This window comes from Mastacembelus armatus, chromosome 17 (genome assembly GCF_900324485.2).
Source record: "Mastacembelus armatus chromosome 17, fMasArm1.2, whole genome shotgun sequence".
Taxonomy (NCBI): domain Eukaryota; kingdom Metazoa; phylum Chordata; class Actinopteri; order Synbranchiformes; family Mastacembelidae; genus Mastacembelus; species Mastacembelus armatus.
In genome coordinates, this window is record NC_046649.1 from 17900630 (window position 1) to 17922724 (window position 22095).

General features: G+C 43.0%; 1 protein-coding gene across 1 annotated transcript in view; it reads right to left on the bottom strand.

Moving 5' to 3' along the window:
- The window catches only part of skila (SKI-like proto-oncogene a), a 28787-nt gene that overhangs the window by 4510 nt on the left and 2182 nt on the right, over nt 1–22095 (bottom strand). The window contains exons 2-6 of the mRNA XM_026313760.1: nt 6811–6906; nt 6070–6158; nt 4255–4397; nt 1408–1769; nt 556–786 (exon numbers count right to left, since the gene is read on the bottom strand). Of these exons, the coding sequence (XP_026169545.1) occupies nt 556–786; nt 1408–1769; nt 4255–4397; nt 6070–6158; nt 6811–6906 (921 nt within the window). The remainder of the gene's footprint in view (nt 1–555; nt 787–1407; nt 1770–4254; nt 4398–6069; nt 6159–6810; nt 6907–22095) is intronic.

Here is a 22095-nt window from a genome sequence, read left to right on the forward strand (position 1 = left end):
ATGTCAGTTTACAAATGTATAAGCTCCATAACATAAGCTGTAAATCCTTACATCTAAGAAGCTGTAAACATTAAATGTTTAGCAAATCTGCTTAAACAATTAAGTGATTATCAAAAAAGCTCCAGATTAGTTTTCTGTTCAAGGATACCGCAGCCCTGAGCACAGGTCAATGTAATGCAACCTATCCCAAGTCACCTTATCTTCAGTCTGAAGGTTCTGATATAAAATATTACTACTCCTCTCTGAGGAAATACATAGGTGATGTCTATCCTCTATCTGAAGAGCATATTTAAAGCAAGATCATGATATTTCTCCAATTAATCTTCTGCTTCTTAGTACTCCTATTTCAATTCAATGCCTGTTAATACAAAGAATTATTAATATGTACAGTGCTTGGTTTGAATTAGATTTCCACTGGAGTATACCATCATAATATCTTGATAAAAAGACATATGTTAAGGCATACTATGGCATATTCCACTGTGATGTGCTCAAACTGTTTCTGATGCCAATATCTGTCCACTGAATGCTTGTGTTGCACTGTTAAGCTCATACCTGTGCAGTGTAGTGGGCCTCTTGTTGGCGTTGTGCCCCTGGCTCACAGGCACAGGCCTGCTGTCGAAGCTGTTCCAGACGGGCCTCCAGCTCCAGCTGTTCCTGGCGCGCCTGGCTAAGCTGCCGCGCCTGCTCGCTGTGTACAGCCTCCAGTTCACTGCGAAGTTCCCGTTGCTCTGCACTCAGCTCCCGTAGCCTTGCCACCTCTCCCCCACGCAACGCCTCCAGCTCCTGGGACATAAAGATACAAATGATGGGAAATAACAACAGACAGAAGTCTGATGCCACAAGGGGCCATGCCCAGTTCAGACAGTAGGTGGATGTATCAAAGGGAAAGGCAAGAGTGGAAGCATTTTATACATGGAACATATGTAGTATAGTATTGAAAAGCCCAATTTGCTTCAATTGTTAAGACATTGTGCAAATCATGTTTTCCAAAGCTGTATATCCCATTTTAAAATACAAATGCACTTTCTTTCAAATCCCATTAAACACAATACAATTGAGCAAGTGTGAACATCACTGTAATGCTGGGTCAAATTTATTTCCATATCTCCAAAATAAAATTAACCTTTAAATGTTTCAATAATAAACAATATGTTCTATATGAAGTGAATATATGATTAATTAGGATTTAGATGAACTGGGGGTTCTGACTTCTTTTAAAAATGGCAGAACCACTCAGTACCTCAATGTATCATTGGATGTGGGAGGTGGAGCATGTTGGGGGTGTCAGTGGAAGGTGAACATCACCTCCACATCCACATCAAGGACACTTTTAATAGGTGAGGACAGTTATAGTTTAGTTTATCTTGGACTCATTTATCGTGGTTTTTCCGAACACCAGCTCACCATTTCCAGCTGCAGCTGCTTGTGCAGGGTGGAGTTGAGTTTCTCCTGCTGCCTGCTGTACATCTGCATGATCTCCACAACAATCCTGTCCTTGTCGTCCTCTAGCCCCCCCACCACCACTGCAGCAGCATTCGTGGCAGAGCCAATGTCCTTAGCTGCTATTTCCGTTATCGGCGACAGCAAAGACGCAGGAGGAGGAGGAGTGAGGGTGGGGGTGTGGGTGGCTTTCTTGTAACTTGGGCCGCTTGTCTCCATGGAAACTGCCTGGGTTTGGCATTCCCGCTCGGTGGTTGAAGCAGTAGTGGCGCGTTGAGATTTGGCCTCCTCGGCACCAGAAGCAACGGGAGGCGATGGGTGAAGATCTGAGGATGGAGGAAGAGGAAGATGAAGGAAAGAGTTTAAAAAAGATGAAGCAGGGGGTGGCTGAAAGACAGGAAGTGCGAGTCAAGCTAGCGCGCACTCCCGCCTACGCTTAGTAACACCCTCGCACAACCTCATAAAAGCTCACACCTCTTTCTCAGTGTGAGCACACATGCAAACACGGCATGGCAACAGCCGAGGAACCAAACGCTCACCCACAAATTCTGTGCATGTGTACCCTCAGACACAGAGACAGAAAAGAGATGAATAAAGGGCCTTGTGTGGGAGCTACATTGCTCTGTGTGGGCTCCTTCTCTGTGAAAAGTCTGCCTTGTTCCCTTACTGTGGCTTTTAATGTGTGCCTCATGGGAAACAGATCAAATAGGCAGTGTCATACGTGCACAGATGCTGCAGTAGGGCACGTGTCAGCTTGTAATGAATGTGTGTTTTAAGGTATATGCTTACAGGCAGAAAGGGATGACAGTAGGATGTTTACCAGTATTATGTATTCATTCAGTGTGTGTGTGACAGAAAACAGCATGCTCTGTACACGTATCTCTGGCACCGGAGAGACACGTATTTACTGATTCAGGTTGGCTTGCACATCTGCGTATACACACTAATACACATAGCCACATACAGAGCATGCTCTACAAAGCAAACACACAAGACAGCAAAAACACACAAATAACAGGGGTGAGTCATTTGGAGGTGGATCAAAAGAAAATAAGCAGGGGATAGACAGGGAGCCACATCAGTGGGAGAGAAAGGCGCATAGACATGATTGGAAAGGAAAGTATTCAATTAGGAAAAGAGGAGGATGCAGAGGAGGAGGAGGAAGGGGGGAAGTGACAACAGGCTGTGAAGGAGGCAGAGATGAGGGGAGTTGGACTAGAAAGAGGCAAGGATGGAATGGATGGAAGAGGAAGTGCAGGAGGAGATGGAACACAGCGATGATGTGGAGATAGCTGCCAGGAAAGGAGAGCAGGAGAATGGAGGAGAGACAGATTGGTTGGAGAAGAAAAAGGGGAGCAGAACGCCTGAGAGATATGAGACAGTCTGGCAGTCATATGTGGCATAACGATGACAAAAACCATTGCTGTAATTGCTGTAACACACACACACACACACCTTATTAATGTCAGCTTAATATACACAGTTTAATATGCACATAAAAACACAGTGCAAAGTGAGGGGTCACTGTGATTTTCACTTCCCTTGTTCATCAATAGTAAGATACCCCCAGAGTGTTTAAAGTGAAGGTCAACGCATGATTATGAGCATCACTGCAGGCTGAAATGTTAAGTGTGTGCATAAGTGTGCGTGTTGGATGGTAGTTTTCTGCAGGTTGTACACTAACAGTGTCTGTGTCTGCTCAGGGCCTTACAGCAAGAAGGTTTTTGGTATGAACTTGAGTCTACCAGGACCTTTCTGTGTGGAGTGTTGTTCTCCCCCGTGTCTAAGTGTGCTTTCTCCGGCTCCGTTTACTCTTGCTTTTTCCCACAGTCCATAGATATTCAGGTTAGATTTTTTTTGTGCCTTAAATTACCCACAGATGTGAATGTGTCTGTTTTTTGTCAGCCCTGTGACAGACTGGCGATTTGCTCAGGGTGTGCCCTGCCTCTCACCCAATGTCAGCTAGGATTGGCTCCAAAGCCCCCCCATAACCCTCTATGGGATAAGCAGTACAGATAATGGATGTGTCTGTTCTTTAACACTAATATACACAAGAGTATTTATTAAATAAAATATATTTAATATCTGTCTGAGTTGTATGCCTATGATTGATTATCACTGCTAAGCTGAAATAGGGTCTAATAAACTGTTCAGACCACAGTATAGAAATATTTCACAATGAAATCTCATTTTATAGTCCATGCATCTGCTTTTTCTGGAGCTTTCAATCAGAAAACCAGCCAGTACATGGAACTTAAGGTAGGACTTATTGGCTCGGTATTTGCCCAATTTGCAGTCTATCCAAAGGGAAGACAATTTCAAGTGTGTATTAAAATCTTTGATCATTATTATTATTGTTTGTCATTAAAGTCTCTATGGCCTTACACCACATTACAGTACCTCTCTGACCTGCATATCCAGTATCAGACCTCTTAGGTCATCTGCTTCAGGCCTTCTGATTGTTGAGGGGTCAATTTAAAGTTGGCAAAGTGGCTTTTGGCTTTTATGTTCCTAGTCCATGGAATATTATCCCAGATTACGCTCCAACACTGACGATGGTCAAAAGCAAGCTTAAAACACTCCTGCTGTTATAAAGTTTTGTTTGCTTGCTATGGTTTAGAACAACAAAAAAAAAAAAAAAAAAAAAAAAAAACATGCAGATGAATTTGTTGTAACCACAATTTTAAAGACTGGATTTGTGTTAAAGTCTTCTACGTTTGTGATGTAAGTATATATCCTGCAGTACATAAGTCTTTTTCTGTGTGTATGTGCACAATATCATAAATCAACTTTGTGTGTATTATTACTGACCCATGGGTGGCTCATCATGGCCCAGCACTCTGCGGCTGTAGTGGTGTTTGAGCAGCGCTCCGAGCATCTCCGGGCTCATCTCTGCCTCTCTCCGCAGAGACACATTAGGAGCCACCATCTTATCGTACGTATACAGGTAGTAACTGGGAGAAAGAAACAGATGAGAAAATAAAATAAAAACACATTTAAACACTGAATGGCCCTCAAATGTATTTCCTACCTTAGCAGTGTTAATATTAACACAATACTGAACACTGAAATTCAAATCCTAGTTCTCCTCAATCACACAAAGGTGGGACATGCTGGTAATTATGTACTGAATTATATATTTTTGTTGCTCGACTCATAATAGTAGTGGTGTTACCATGTACATTTCATTAATTGTTTCAAGCAACAGCCTTTGCAATGTTGGTATACATAAAGCTAAATATTCAACTGAATCAGAGTGATAAATCAAATCATTTGGTGACTTTTTTTTTAGCTTGAGCTAACAGCACCATCTGAAAACCCAGTATGGAACACGGATATTTCTTATCATGTGTTTACACAATCTCAACATAAACAGGCCTTTAGCTTATCACAAATGTCCAGGTAGTGGGTACAACAGAGAGATAATGCCTGAAGATGCTCTGAAGTCACTGAGCCAACACTATCTGTCTATTCTCAGCTGTATGGTGGGAAGGGAGAAAGGAGAGAGAGAAACAGAAAGAGACAGAGAAGCAGATGGAGAGGAGATGCTTTGAGCCCCTCCCCCTCCAGCAGTGCCCTTCAGACTGAGCTGAGGCTGAAGCTGTGAACTAGGTTAAGCATGACAGCTCAGTGGGGCTCAGCTCAAAAAAAAAAAACTACAGCACTGCTAACCAAGCCTTCCTACAACTCCTCTGGATGGAAACGAAGCACTGCCCGCTCTCCTTCATGGGAATCTCAAACTCCTTCACATAGACTCCCCAAAATGTGACTGAATAATGTAAGGCTGGCTCATATAAGACAAGCGTTAATGGATGTTGGTAGTAGAATGTTAAGTATATGTTAAGGATAGCACAGCATTTGGCTGTAGCAGGACATTTCATTAATAGTAAGGCTGCAGTGCAAAAGACATGCTCTAAACTTGTCTGTGCAAGTCCTGACTGGTCTAGGAATGTGGCAGTCATGTGATGATGGTGACCAGAAATCGAATCCTGCAAATTTGTCTGGCCTGACATCTGCAAGACCCCTATACAGACAGTATGTCAAGGGAGTCATGCAGGTATGGTGCCATAAAGCATTTAACTCCAGTTTTTAATCTGGGCCAGATTACTGGCACTATCAGAGCACCATATCCAAACACAGGCTAGTATGCTCTGGGGAAGAACAGCAAGAGGAAGAGAAAGATGGAAGGGCTGTGGGAAGAAAAAAGGAGGATGAGGGAGAGGAGAGTCACGTGCCGAATGATAGAGGACAAAGAGGGAACCAAGCAGATAAGGTAGTACAGTATTGACAAATGAGGGACTAGAATTTCATTTACTGAAAAACACAGTGAAGTCAAACTGACACCTAACATCACTTTTAAAGTGATAATTTTTAACATTTCAGAAAATAAACTGCAGCTTGTCAAAAGGAAGGATTTAGTCATTTTCTCTTTTGTATATAATTGTACATTGAATGATCCTGAACTAAACATGTGACAAGACATGAGACAAGATTCTTTCATCTTCGACTCAGAGAACATGTCCTGGTCACATTTGATCTTGAATAATCAATCAAAAACTTAACCTTTAGATAAACCTATAATGAAATAACTGGTTCTATTTGATCAAGATTAATAGGATGTAGTACCTGGGATGGACCAGGGTGGGGTGTCCTGGCTCCTCCTTGATGTCTGAGAAAAGAGGGTTGAACACCAGAGTAGGTGGAGATGTCCTCCCCTGTGGAAAAAAAAAAAAAAAAAAAAAAAAAAAAAACACACACACACACATAAATATAACATACCAAAACATTATACTGTCTTTTTTTACTCTATGGCGTTAAAGCTACAAAGGCACAGAATGGCAGGTTTTCCATCCACAATTACTGATCCCTGCATGTAATCCCTGTGTGCCGACATACACACGTACATACACACAAGCTGCAAGAAGGAGCGATGTGCCGTACTGCACATGGCGCTCCCAAAGCCCTAATCTAATGAAGCTAATATATGCATGCATACATGTGGATGAAGGATCATCCCATCAGGCTTCAGCTGAGTGTGTCTGTGTGTGTGTGTGTGCACATGTTGGAGAAAAAAAGATAATCATGATAAAAGAGCTGCTTCCTTTGTGGACATGTAAAGGTGTATGTGCAGCACAGAGATGAGGTGGAGAGCAGAGCAGAGTCTATTTCCTGACAGGTCAGAGAGGAGAAGCTTGCTGCTGTAAATGTGTGAACAGTAGCTTTGTCTGTGGGGGTGGGGGTGGGAGTTGTGACCCTGAGAGCTGACCTGTGTATAAAGTAGGGGGAGGGGGAAGTGAGGAAAGGATGCTGGAGTGGGAGGAAGTGATGGAGAGATGCATGGATAGAAGCAGGTAACCAACAACTGACCTTTCTCACAGGGTCGGAATCAGCCAACTTGCTGCTGGGTGAGCAGAGATTGGCTGAAGATTTCCTCACCTGGCTCTCCTCCTCTTCCACTGCCTTCTGAAACACATGAAGAGAGAGGCGGCAGTCAAATAGACTGACAAACACACACCAAGGTTGGAGACAAAGAAAGACCACAGGGTGGAGCATATAAAACATTGGTTACAATATTCTGAGCAATTAAAGTGATGCACTGTTGTCAGGGAGCTTGGGAATGAGAGGAAGAAAGTGGGGAGAAAGAAATTACCACAGTCACAGTTGGGAAAGATAGAGACAAATGACATTTAAACAGTATGAAATAGAGACAAATGACATCTAAGAGATAGAAAATGAAGACAAATGGCAATAAAAGTGAAAAAGTGAGTGAGCTATGGCCTGAACTGGCTGTGATGCAGCATCTGAGAAACAAATGCAACAAGGAAATGGATAAGCTAAGAGTAGATGCTGAATGAGCCAGTCAAGGAAGCCATATGAATAAAACACAAGAAAAGCACTGATAGTCAACATGGCTACATGTTCCATCATTATGTGCTTCTGAACTTGTGATGCATTGATATACATGCATCTTAGTGAGCAAATCCAAGGTCACAAACTAATGGAAATGACTCTTAGCAGACAGGTCTGACGCTACACCAAAGCTGCCCGCAGTTCTCACACACACTTTCAGTTGACCACAGCAACAGAGCGGTGCAGAGAGAAGGTGGGAGGAAAAAGGATGTAAAAAAAAAAAGAAAAAAAAAAAAAGAGGGATGAGAGAGAATCCAATGAGGAGAAAAGTGCTAAGAAAGAGAGCAGATGGAAGACTGAAAGAGAGATAGTGGTTGTAGAAAGCATCAATAATTGAATTACTAGCCTTTTAAAGCCATCTACAACTGTTTATCCACAGAATGTGCAACACACACACACACACACGCACACACACACACGCACACACACACACACACACACACACGCCTTTCATCAGCTGGAGTAAAGGATTTTCCCCTGCACTGTATCAGCTAAGACACTTAGAGCTAAACTTCCTTAAAACATTACAGCCAAATTACTGTAACATTAGCCATCTAAAATTCATAGTAGTTTCAATTCAATATCATAATTAATCATATAATGTACCTCCTATCTTTAATTTTCAAATGCACTTTTTTAATTTTGGCATTTCAACATCATCGTCCCATGTGCCAAACAACGTAATTTTGGCACATAAAACCTTTACATGCAAAGTATAAAATTCTACCTGGTAATTTAACATTTTGTGAAAATGTGATAACCACACAATACTTTAAGTAATTTATCATGCAGGAAATTTCACCTCTGTCAGCCTAAAAAAAAAAATGGACATATGTTACTGTTCTCTGTTGCAGCTCCCTCAATAATTAAAAATATTTCTTGTGTTGTTGTTTATGATAGGCTTAAATCAGTGCATTACGGTGTGGTAATTAGCATCTTTGATTAGCCTTTATACTAAGTCAGGGGGACCATGTCTCAGCTTCAATGACTGATATTGATCAGGAGGATATTTCTCCAAATAATAAACTGTATCAACTGTGTCACTATAAATATATTATCTGCATCTATCATGTTTAAGTAATGTTCTCTGTGATGTCACAAAAAAAGGACAAGTACTACTACCAGTGTGTGTCTTCAGTGTGTGAATTCATGTGCACTGTATGTAGAAGACCCTCCCTTATTTACAAGGGCATGGATGAATGAAAATGCAAATGCATGCAACACAAATATAAAAAGCTGGAACCGTATGCACAGCCAGGTGTCTCTCTCTGTGTGTACACAGAGGAGTGCTTGTACATTTACAAGCGCTTGTGGTTGGTGTTATTTCCTTCTTTTTTTTTTCCTCCAGAAGGCATCGCTGCAGTACTGGAGGGGAGGGGTGGGGGGGCTGAAGAAGGGAGTGTTGAAGCAGAGGCACAAAGAGAAAGACACAGCAGGGTGATGTGACACGACAGAGATAGAAGGAAGGAGGGGAAAGAATGGAGAATCAACAGAACCAATAATACCACTGCAGGACCAATAATACCACTGCAGCGGTGTGGAGGTGAGCTGGCTCCTGGCTGGCTGGATTCCCTCCAATATCAAAATTGTCTATGTGCCCAGGTTTGTTTATCTGTGAGTGTGTGTTTGACGTATTCAATACGACGGTGCCCTAATTGCAAATGTGTCGCTCGTCCTGTCTGTGTGTGAGGGACAAATACAGAGAGAGCATGGGCCAAACAGACATTAACACCAGGTCATCCAGAGGTCTTCCATCTGCTTGATCCCCACAACAGCAGATGCTCTGCTGATTAGACAACTGACAGCTCATTAAAAGGCTGGTCTGTGTGAGTGCATGAGAAACACTTGGAATGAGAGATAACGTTTGTTGATTGTGCTGGTGTATATGTGTGCAGACGTCTGTCTGTGGTTAGACTTTACATTCATGGCCCTGTGTCTTTCCCTGTGGATCCTGCTTACCTGACAGTTGACAGTTTAACACCCACCGCCCACACACACACCCCTGCTCATAACTCCTGCTCTACACTCTCTGTTCCTTAATGAATGGGCGCACGTGCCAACGTATGCATATTTCAGCACAGCTGCTTTCCTCTTCTCCTGTTGTCCATCTTTCTCGTCTGTTCTACCTTCCCACCCCCCATCTTGCTTTAACACACACCACACTGCTCCTCCATTAATATGCATTAATGAAACACCTCTCTTATCACACACAAACCCCCTTGTCTCCAGCCCTCTGTCAGGCAGAAGCTCGCCTCACAACAATGTGGATTAGCATTCCACGCACTCACACAGCTGAACTCTGCCCTGTTGTTCCTAACCACCAGCAGTCTGCCTGCCACTGCAGCTGAACACACACACGTACGAGGCTCAGTCTGCCACTATATACAAGTGTAGAGCTACATGACACATACTGTTTTAAACACACATGGCCATGTGAAGTTTTACAGTGACCCATTTCCAGAGCCTCAGTTTAGTCTCTGGACCATTAGCACACGTGACATTTCTACAGCAGCTGCAGTAATGGAGCAGAAAGTGTGTGTGTGTGTGTGTAGTCTGAGTGCTGTTACATCCAGCAATAACAAACGTCACTCTACTACACAGAAAACCATGACCATACACAGTCTGGTAAATGCAAGTGGAGCATAAATGGACTTTGGAGGCAGTCATGTATTCCTACTGTGTGCTCAGTCTGCAGGGGCTACACAGGGAATACTTGTTACCTCTATTCTCTATTTACATTGAGGCATTTGAAATGGAGGCTGACATGCTTGCATTATCTTCTATGAACAATAAGTTTTTTTTTATCTAGAAATGAAATTCTGCTCAGAGTATTAGTTTTCATAATTGTTTTTGCTAGTAAAAGCACCACCATATCGTTCATTACTTCTTTTTGGAGTGAAGGCTTTCTACTGCATAAAAATTCACTTTAGGCTAAAGACAGACACTGCAAACAAGTCTGAAGTAAAGCTTTCTTCACTCTAGTCGACCGGTCGCTGTAGATATCTGCCAAAACCTGGAAAACAAAGTTGGCCTAACATATCAGCCCAAATCAATAAATAAATAAATACAATTTATTTAAAAATCAGCATTGTATATCGGCCATCGAATCACCCGATTTGTAAACATTGGTACTGGTATTGGCCATAGTAAATATCCATATTGGTCAATTTCTACCCTAGTTATATGAGCAAAACCACAAGTGCTCCTGCTTTTGCTCGCCTGAGTCAAATCTGCAGAGAATATGCTGCTGAAAAAGTAAAACTGTGAAACCCTGCCCAGGCTATAAAACATACACTTACAATAAGACACAAATAGTAGTCTAATGGCAAATCTGCAGTCTACAGCACAATAAAAGTACAATAAAAGCACCATCATACGCACAAGCCTTGGTCTGACCTTTCATCCCAGAGCAGCAAGCCTATGTTTGTGTGTGAATGTCTGTGTGTTATTACAATCCATGTAAGATCCCTTCTGCACCTTAAAACAAAAACACTTTTGGGTCCAGTTGTCTTTCCCTCTGTTAAAACATTAGTACTGTAACTGAAACAAGACAAATCAACCTCACTGGACGGAAAGAGAGGGGTCCACAAAACAAAACTGCACCACCCACCCTCCTTTTTCCTCCTCCCCTGAGCCATTCATAAGCCTGGCATGCAAGAAGGGGAAAGAGAGGGTAAGGGACAGTGGCGGTCAGTAGAGGACACAGTAATGCAGCTCATTCTCCCTTTTCCTCTCTCAGGAGGAAGTAAACAGCCTTTATTTGGGTGCCTTTCATTCGGCCTCAGCAGCAAGGAAAGAAAAGAGGAACACGCATACACAGACGCTCACAGAGACAGTCAGTCACGCCCTGTCTGTTTCTAAACCACATCCTGCTCTGTTGCAGTCGTCAACCGTGTCAAAGATCAAGCTACGGCTACACAGATGCTGTATACTTCCTGGATGAACCATGCAATAACAAGATATTGAAGGTGCTTGTCTGCCTAGATGTGTGTGGCAGAAATATATTTTTGTCTTGTCTTCTCTTTAAACTTATCTTTGTCTCAAAAGGTTGTGTAGTGTAGCTGTTCATATACTGTAAAGATCTGATATGTAAGCCTTGTGCTGGTCTGTGGGATTTGGTTTTATGTGTATTTTACTGGGGCCCAGTGCTGGTGGTAGTCTGCCCCTTCCCCCCAACACACACACACATACAGTCTCTAGAGGCCTTTATATGGAGGTCCTAATCCAATAAGCCATTTATCCAAGGACTGGGAGCCACACTTTGTTTCAGCAGCCAAATCAATAACAGCCCACAAGGGAAGCAGGCAGCAAAGTGGGGCATTTAAAGGAATAGACTTTTTTGTGGTAGGAGCTGTGAAATGAGATGAATCTGCTGGGAATGCTTGGGTTTTCAGTTATACTTGTGTCTAGTGAACCAATAGTAACCCTTCAGACCTCTGATTGCTGAATCAAGGGGTTTGAGTACTTTTGTAAAATATATTTCAGTTTTGGACTTTGAACAAATCTGCAAAAGTCTTAAAATGTCATTAAGGGTTAATTAATGTAAACTGATATGATCTGTTTTGTTTAGCTTTTTTATTTATTTCCTATGAAATATACAACACAATAAAATGTCCAGAAATTGATCAGGCCTGAATACTCCACAATGATCGAATATTACCTGGTTATTTCAAGTCAAGAACCAAGAACAGTCTTCTGCTCTGGTTGTTCAAAGTGTTTGACCCTTCAGTTACTGCCAAAAGAAAAAACTATAATTTCCTTATGTTTCTGTCATTTAGACTTGGGCAAAAAGATAAGCTGTAATAAAACTTGAGAACAGGTCTGACAGGTGGACAGTTAGACAAACAGGTGACAAGGAAAAAGGAAATAAAGGAACTGGCTGTGTGTTGGTGCCTTCCCCCAGACAGACAGACACAGACGCACACACACCTGTTACTCCCTCTTTCCAAACAGAGAGAAAGAGCAGAGCCAGACAGGCACGCTGATAAGCATCAGCCAGACTAGTCATGCAACACAGACGCACATGCACACGTACACACAAGCACTTCGTACACACTCAGATAAGGACAGGTTAATTCCCATCTTGCTTTGGCTTCTGGCCTCAGGCACATTTTTGAACCACATGGGTACACTGTCTAGACAGTCATTGCACGCACGTCACACACAGCATTTTCCCTCCCTGCAACGTGTTGAGTTCCTTCCTCTATGGCTCCTGTCAGCCATTTTACAATCCTCACACCACAGCCTTGATAGCCAGAACCAAATGGGACCCAGTGGAGAAACAGTTAATGGGAGTCTACGGGAGAAAATGAAGCGAGTTATAAAAGTGATAGCGGGGAACCTCCCCTTAATAAACGCACAACCTACTGTCCAGCTACTGTAGCTTTACCACAGATGGGAGTTTAATTTGGAAACCAGCTACAGTATTTCTCTATGATCCTTGACATAAAAAGCAGCCTCTTTAAGCTCTCTCGATCAATTTTTCTATTCATCTCCCTCTCGGTATACCTCCTCCATTTATCACATTTCATGGTCAAATCCCAGGCGGCGGCTTCCAGTCTGTACTCACAGCAGTACATGAAGAGGGTTGTAATAACGTTACCTCATGAATGGACAACCTGTCTGAGTGGAATACACTGGCTAAGGTTCTACTATGTAACTCCAACAATTCATTATCAATGATTCTGACAGTTATTTTCTGGATTAATAAATTTATTGTTTGGTCTATGAAATGTCACAAAACAGAAAAAAAATGTTCAATGTCTTGTTTTGTCCAGCCAACAATATTTAACTCATAATCATAGAAAACTAAGAGAACCACCACATACTGACATTTCAGAGGCTGAAACCAGTGAAATCGTTGGTCTTAATTTATATTATATGCATAATTATGCATCTTTATGAGAAAGGAAACATGATTGTGCTATGTAAATGACAGGCACAAGGCGCAAGTGTTCTCTGACCAGGTCACTTCACATCCAACAAAAATATTATGGTGCTATTATGTTAGACATGAGGCATTACAGACCTGTTTCAAAATGTGCCCAGTGAGATTCCTCCTGCCTCTAGGAGTGTCAGTGAAGGGCATTTAAAAAGCAGCGACGCACGAGAGAGCATACTATCTGCATATACAGCTCACCATCTCTAGCACACCAGCTCAGCATGTGTGTGCTCCACTTTCCTTCCCCAGTGCCCCTCACAGTGTTAAATACAGAAGCTGTCAGGGCTCACCTACGAGAGTCAAGCAGGGCAAGAGACAGACACACAGATGCACATGCAAGTAAACAGACATCCCATCAAACAACAGTTCCATCAAACAGCAGTGTAGGAGGATGACGCATTTTACCGCAAGGAAACTGCTGTGCACAAATACGCACACAGACATGAGCAGGCACACTTCATGCTCCCAGGAGGACATGCTGACTGAGAATGAGGCCAGTGGTCCCTTGTCTTGTCTGAGAATGACTGTGCTCATCATGTGAGCTTCATTAGTGTGCATAAGTGTGTGTTTTACCATCTCTAAAAACATAAGAGACAGTCTCTAGAGAAGCCGCTGTCATGGGATGGTGTTTGTAGGTAGGTTACTGGTTCAAATAAGCAATCAGAGATACAGACACAACCACCACAAAAACACAAATTAGTCGCCTGATTTTCTGTATGAGGGAAGTTGGCTTACTATTTGAACAGATGAAACAACTTGCAGTGCTTGGAGACAGAGGAAACAGAGAGCTGGAGAGAGGACGAGCGTTGCTAAGCAGACTGAAAGCCAAGAGAGGCTGTCAGCACGCCAGCACTGCGCCGCTATCATTACAGAGAGAAAACACAAAATGGAGACACTGCCCGACCATTTACTATAATGCCTCAAAATACATGCTAAGGCTTGCTGTTAACAGTGACTCTGAAGCTAAATGTGTTTTTGTTAAACGCATCAAACATGATATCATCATAATTAGGCCTGATTGCAATAAGACTGGTCTTAAAGCCATGAGATAACACAGTAGTCCAGGTTTATTGGAGAAAGATGGAAATAAACACGCTACAAGAAAATGCCATTCACAGTTAAATAAGTGAGCGTTTAGACGTTTTAATGCAAGAGCAGGGGTTGACCCTGACTAAAACCCTTCTATACTGGCCCTTGTATGCGGCCATATATTGATCAGCGGTTTGTTTACTTCTTCCTCAGTACAGGAGGCCACTATGCTGTAATGGTGAATACTGCAGTAAATGTCAGTGCGTGGTTGGTCATCACCGTCCGCAATGTAGCCAGATGGGGGAAAGAGGCAGGAGAAAGAAAGGAGGCTGACCTGGAACACAGTCACATAGAAAGAGAGAGAGTTATATCCAAACAGCCCCCCTGACTGTTCTGGTCTCATCCATATTACATGCAGGAGCTTGTTTGAAGCCTCTACTGCTTGTCTCTGCATGGACAGTTTGACTTTGCTGTCCCGGCCCCTCAGGCTCGTCTCTCTCTCTCTCTCACACACACTTACAAACACACACACAGCAGCTACTGCAGTGCAAATCTGTAATGGGTGGTGTCAGCTACCATGACTCTCCCACTATCTCTCTCCCTTTCTCGCTGTCACAAGCTCTAGTTTTTAAAATAAGTTTCTGAAGACCATTCTTTCAAGTTTCACATAAGCCTGTGACCCGCAAAAAAAAAATAAAATCACACCACATTTACTGTTAATCTTACTGAATCTAAATCACTAAAAAAAAAAAAATTCTAAACTTCAGATGGAACCTGCATGTAAAGGTCTACCTGCATTGGGCCTGATGCTGCTATTAATTTCCACCCTGCCCGCACTGAAATTAATAAACTAGAGCCAATGGCAGCTGAACTCACAATTCATAGTAGATCACCAGATTTCCTTCATTAAAAGAGTCACTGTCTGAGGCTAGTTTGGCAACAGCCCAAGGAAAGGATGGCTGGGTTTGGTAAATGTCATTACAGTTGAGTCAGAGCTCTAAGTGAACACACCTGGGCGTACATCAAACAGACTGACAGAGACTGGGATGGTGATAAATCTTTGTCCTGGCTCCACAGTGACGCTGATGAGTGGAGAGCAGACCACAGCACCGAAGGAGCACTGTGACTCACGCTGCAGAGTAGGGTTGGCGTGGTGACGGCAGGAAGTGGCTTGCGGTGGTGGTTGTGCTCATGCGTGTGTATGTGTGTCTGGCTGTTTTGACCCCTTGATTTCCTTTAATCATGTACTGCACACACTGTGTCATCTACACAGTATCTCGTGCTACTGTGTGTGTGTCATCTCTCTAATAAGCGATATCATCAGACGGACACATTCAAATCTCACGTCAGGGTCAAGTCACAGTCTGGTTTTCCATTATTCACCTCTGATGATACATGGACAAAAAGTTTCACCTTTGGATTGAAACTTTCAACAATTATTTTCATTCTTTTATGAGGCACCCTGCATTTCTGAATACAAAATAAGACTGGCTGTCTGCTGACAGAAAAGGCAACCTTGGCAAAAATCTACCATCATCTGTCTGGAGGCTAAATTTCTTCCCTCAACATGAGTCACGTTTCTAAAGAAATAGTGCACATATGGCCTCATCTGGAATCAGGATGTGTTTCAGCCAGAACATTTTGATAGTGATGACAAAGAAAATATCTGGCATAACAAAGTGCACCTGTCTTAGGGATTGGTTAGAATGTCGCTGGGCTGTAAACCACAAGACGATGCTTCATTCTTCAAAGCATAAAGTCAAAGTAAAGTCATCTTCCCAACAACAAGGCTGTTTTAATATGAACAACATTGAAGCCAGAAAAAGAGTTGGACACACAAAGAATCGGTACCACATGCTTGACACACACACAAGCACACACCACTTTGTTGCTTGGGGACAGTTAAGGAGGACTTGACTATTATCTTGCATGCAAGGATGCTGAAGTGCACTCACCACTTTCAACTCATTCAACCCTTAATTAGGCTTCCACAGCTGAAGTATGCTCAAATATAAATGCACAATATACATTTTGTGAAAGCCGTTAGGTAATTAATTGCATCTGGAGGTCAATGATCTCGAGGATTGTCTACTACTTAGCTTATGCTGTAAATGCTGTGCAGAGGGCTTGGTGAGGCTCCAGAGGGAAACACTCCTCTATTTACAGGATCTATATTAGCTGGTGTGGACCCTTGAGGGATATGAGGCAAAGATGACTATATGTTTGCATGTGTGTCTCCCCTAAGAAATGTCAGGGAGCCAGATGAATCCCACGAGCACTGTCACTGCAGTTGGGAATAGCGGTGAGGTAAACATCAGCATTCAACAAGGAAGAGACAGAAAGAGATGTAAGACTGCATAAAACACAAAATGGCACTTGTTTCACCTTCACTAATGCAGTCTGTTTCCCAGTTGCTAACTTTACAGCCTTTCCCCGGGTCCTGATCAGTTAAGACCCCTGGTGAGATAAGGATTTACAGGGTGCAGAGGCTGCTAGCACTGGAAGGGAAAGAAACAGTTGGACGGTGTTTGATGTTAGTGGAGCAAAGGTGAAAGGCTGCGAAATGAAGGACTTACTAGGCAAGTAATCACCTTCAAGCTTGGCAAGTTTGCATCTCACAGTTTGCTGTGCTGTCTGATTTCACCTGAAACGTGGGCTGAAGGTTAAAACTAACATGGGTTATGGCAAGACTTAACTTGGCTGCTGTTTGCAACTCAGCATGTGGGACTGTTTGACCAAAGAAAGTGGACACCTAATCAAATATCACAGGCACAATCCTTCCACATGGAACTACTACCAAGCACAAACAAATCGCTGGAAAAGTGGATACATGCAGATTTCTTTAATGTTACAGGGTGAATATTTTTCACCGATTTCCATGTGTTTGCAGCATGCATAACTGATCAGTGTAGTGGCTGAGTTTTGTGTTGTGGATGCCCTGAGTATGAGCCCAGTGGGACTCATGACACGCCTGTGATATCCTGTGTTTATCTCCCAATGTGGGAGACTGGGGCTGAGGGAGAAAATATGAGAAACGTAGTCTTAAGTGCCCATATGGTATGTACATGCATATGCTGTGTATATGGTGCTCCTATGGAGAGCGTAGTCTTTAGGTCTCTCCATTTATATCTTCATTAATCACTGTTCCCACTGGGAAGGCGGCACAGAAGAGCCTTTCAAATGCAAACACTCTCGGCTTGGACACAACATGCACAGGCTGGCAGTCTCCCACAGCCCTCTTACAGTATACCTCCCTCGCCTCCAACTCCCTGCCCCCATCGTACACAACCTGCTCGTCTTACTGTCTCCAGGGAGCCTAGACAGTGGACAGTTAATCTTCTCATAAACACATTGATTAATTAATACCTCCTCGTTAATCTGGTCTCATGCAGAATAACTTGGGAAAGCTAGTCAGACATGTTAGAATGCAAGCTGCTTTCTCTTCTTACAATCTTGTTTGAACTCACGACCCATTATAATCCACTCTCTTTCAGTTGTATTTCCTCTACTTTTCCCTACAAGCACTAAACTGGTCTGACGCCCTGAGGGGGTAGAGCCAGAGCACAGTGTACATGCAAACAGGCTGTCAGGCCAGGGCTCTTTTGAAGCCCGTAGGACGTTTGGCTGGGAGGGGCTTAGCTAGTTTGTTTAGTCTGAAATTGCTGGCAGACGTGGCAGCGGCTCCAATGTGTTTGGACTGACCAATCTCTGCAGTTTGCTGCAGTGGCTAGCTCACATCAGTCCATAGTACATACATGAAGCTGAGGCACACCCTGTCCAAAGCGGCCTCTACTGTGAATCAGACACTTTCCAAACTTTGGTCCTGAAACCAAAAACCTGAGCAGATTCTTTTATATTTAAAGAAAAGGTAAGAAATGACTGACGCTCCTCCAGTGAACTAGATTGCTGTTATGACGCTATGACACTGGCACTGATCTGATGGCATCATACCAAAGTCCCCTGCAGTCCAGCATCCCCTACCTAGCAGGGACCCTTTAACAGGATGCAAATACTGGCCTAGGCACAGCATCATGTGCACAGGAAACACGCACAGTCTCCCACACCAAACTACACACAGGCGTGACAGACTGTAGGTTACTCTGGGCCAGCGTTCAAAGAAGCTGCTGTCTATGCAGTATAAGTGGATAATTGTTCTTTGGAAAACAGACATGGAAATATGTGAATGGGTGCCTTGGGGGGGGGGGGCAAAGGAGAGAGCATTGGCTGCAGAAATGTGAGCTTGTCAGCATGTGATTGGCCTAACAAGAGGGCTGTTCCAGGCTAGGTTTGCGGTTCAGCTCAGGTCTTGGGGAGGTTAATTTTCAACTTGGGGAAAGGAAGGCTGGGGCCCAAGCCCCCTGTAACAACCTAATGGCTGTGGACATGGCCTGCTTCATGAAAGATGACCAAAATGTAAAGCAGCCTGTCACTGACAACATCCTGCTGCACCTGTCCTGGCCTCACCCTCTCACCTTCATCCTTTCATTTTCTTTACTACTCTTCTCTAACCTTACCTTAAATGCCTCCCTCAGGGATGGTATGTTTTCTGTCTGGCAGCCTGTCTGAGTGACAAAAACTAATACAGGCAACAGGAGAAGGTGAGGTCAACTAGGGCAACTGGGGCAAATGTGTTAACAGAGATGAAAACTTATGCAACATCCCCATTTCCCTCTTCTGCGTCTACCCAGCTCCCTGTTGGTCTACTTCCTCCCCGATTCACCGTCTGTGTCACCAAGCAACTGGCCACATCCATCACGACAGAAGACCTGATCAATAGCCTCTGTCTTTCTTCTTATGTGCGCACAAATGGTCTTATTGCTTATGTAACGATTGACTTATCTAGTCATTTGGCTGCTTATTTTATTACTGTCCACTGATCACAGTCTGAGGGATACTGACCGTTTACAGACCCATGTGGGCAACAGCACAACTCTGTGGACTGAAAAAAAGAATTATGGTGAGCGAAGGATAGCAAAGTCAAGATCACCTCAAAGGGCATAAGTCAAGATGTGTAAGGATATAAACCCAAGAGAAACAGGCAGATGGAAGATGGACATAAAGATAGAGGAAGGAAGAAGAGATAAAGGCAACATAGTGAATGATTAGCATGTCTGCCAAAATCTAATTAGATACAGCCCGAGAGACTGACTGACAAGCAGACAGACAGAGCAGACAGTCCAAAAGACAGCCAGAGAGTGCAGCTGCACTGGTCTGTGGTAATGAAGTCACTGGTTTCCAAATAGCAAACAGAGGAAGCCAAAGAGATGCAGCTGTCTGCCGTCTGTGCCGCAGCCACTGTGTCAGCTCAGTGAGGGAGACAGACAGAGAAAGGCTGTTCTTTCTGTCTGACACTTCTGACTCTCGGCCAGCACAACGCCACAAACAAGACTGAGGCAAATAAGCAACACACAGTTATGTTCACTGTGTCACTCTACTGTAGGATTGTGCTCACCAAGGTACAGAAATATACTTAGAATATCCGCTCATGATGACTTTTCATATTTCACATACTTTTCCTACGTTAGACAATACAAATTAAGAAAAGTTAATATACTGGTCAATCAAACCAAAGGACACTACACACAGTTATATAACTGCAGAATTGTTAACACTACAAACTAAAAATTACCATTAAGTATTTCTTCATTTAAAACAACCTAATATAAGTACTGCTGGGAAGTTTGTCATTCACGTGTTATTAATAGTCATTCACTAAAGCTTGTCTGATGACATCCCATGTAAACGCAGCCCAACCAAACAAAATGACCCTTCAGGTGACTGATATTTCACAATGTGGTAGTGATGATCGTCAATCTGAACTTCTTAATTCTTGCCTGTGAGAAAATAAAAAAAAAAAAAAAAAAATCAAAATAATAATAAAAATACTAATCATGTCTAAGTAGAAACTACTAGAGTCTGTCACAAACTATAAAGCCAAAATAAACTGACTATCTGTAAAATACTTAACTAACTCTGTGGCAACATTTCAGCTTATTGCCAACTGCATTGTGTCTCACAAACCCTATTTATCAGTAGGAAGGTAGCAGTGCCTCAGGGCACATAGCACTGTTTACAGAGAGAAAGTCCTGCAGTGTTTAACTGCACCTTCTCAAACTAAACAGTCCTAACAGAATATGTGACCAGCAGCCAATGGAGAAGGTAGGTTTAAAAAAAAAAAAAAAAAAACTTCTAGAAGGTTCCACTTGTTTGTGTCTCCTCTCCCCTAGAGGTCCCAGAGCTCTCTGGTAAAACTATGAACTGCAGTAAATGTGTACAGACACTGTGTGTAAATAAGAGCTGTTGGAAAAAGGGATTGTAGCTGGGGTTAGACTAACACACCAAGGCGAGCCATCTTTCCAAAAAGCATATGTGACTCTAAGCTGCCTGGCTGGCCTTCCACCGACATCCACTGGGATACAGAAAGTATGACTCACACACTCACAATGGTAGGCGGCTGGACAGAGTCTGGAGGATGTTCAGGGTGAGAGACATGTCCGTCTGCCTCACTTCCTGTACACATTTTATTACACAAATACACACACAGAGAGTGACTTAGAGTGAAACTCCTGCGTCCCCAGACTGAGTGAAGTGAGACACTGTCAGATCACCTTTGGTCACTGACCTTTCTCACTCCAGTCTTTCTGTAGAAGTGGGGGTTGTCATACTATTTTATAGCTAAAACCACCTGCTTCCTGTACGTTCACAGGGGAACCCTTTTTCCAGGAATTTGTTCATATGTGACTGTGTATATCTCGCCCTATGCAGAAGTAGCTGTTGCATAAACATTAACTTTCACAATTAATTCAGCGACATTTCTGATCAAGCAACACCTTCACAAATAACACAAGGTAGAATCTAACCACTATTGCCAAACAAACATCAAAAAATAGAACAGAAAAATAACCGGCAATGTGAAACTCCCCCCGTAGAGAGAAGACAACACCTGAAACTGTGGTGAGAGAGAGGATCAAGACAGTGTGGCAAAGTGTGAGACAGAGAGAGGGACAAAGATGTGTCACACTAGCCTCCAGTTAGTATCTCAATGCGCACACACACTGAGTTTGGCAATGTCTCACACTTAAAACAACACAAAAAACAACAAAGATTGTAGGACTCATCAGCCACATTGAATATGTTTTTGTACATGTGTGGTCTGTGTCTGCTGCCGAGACACAGCATTTGTATTTCCACTGTGGTGGTAAAAAGTCTATCTTTAAGAAAGAATGTCTACATCTTCCATCTGCACACCGAAAAACAGAGCGAGAGGACGAGACGGAGGACAACTGGGCTGGGAAAGGAATGCAGTGGGGATGCTAGACAAGGCAGCAGACTATTTCTGGCACATTCACACACAAGGGAAAAAAAAAAGAAAACACCTTCTCTGCATCTCAGGTACAAAAACAATTAGTTATTTGTCGTGCGTTTCAGAAATGTGCACTTTTAAACCTGCACACAGCTCTACTTCACAGTCTATCACTTTACCAACTTCCTACTGTAACAGTCACTAGCAAATCCTGACAGCCAGGGTGGAAGGTAGGTAGAGCCCTTCTGTTCTTAGTTAAATCCTGAACATTTCAGTGCTTGTTTCTTTCTCTTTTTTCTCTCCAATCTGAACTGCTGGATTTGAGTGTAACCAAACCACACCAGACAGACACACACACAATCACACATCTACTCAGAAAACAATACAAAAAGTGCAGTTCACTGTCAGAGAAAGGTAATGACACATAAAGCAGTCAATGGCAGGGAAACAACCGAGAGCTTTCCCCCCT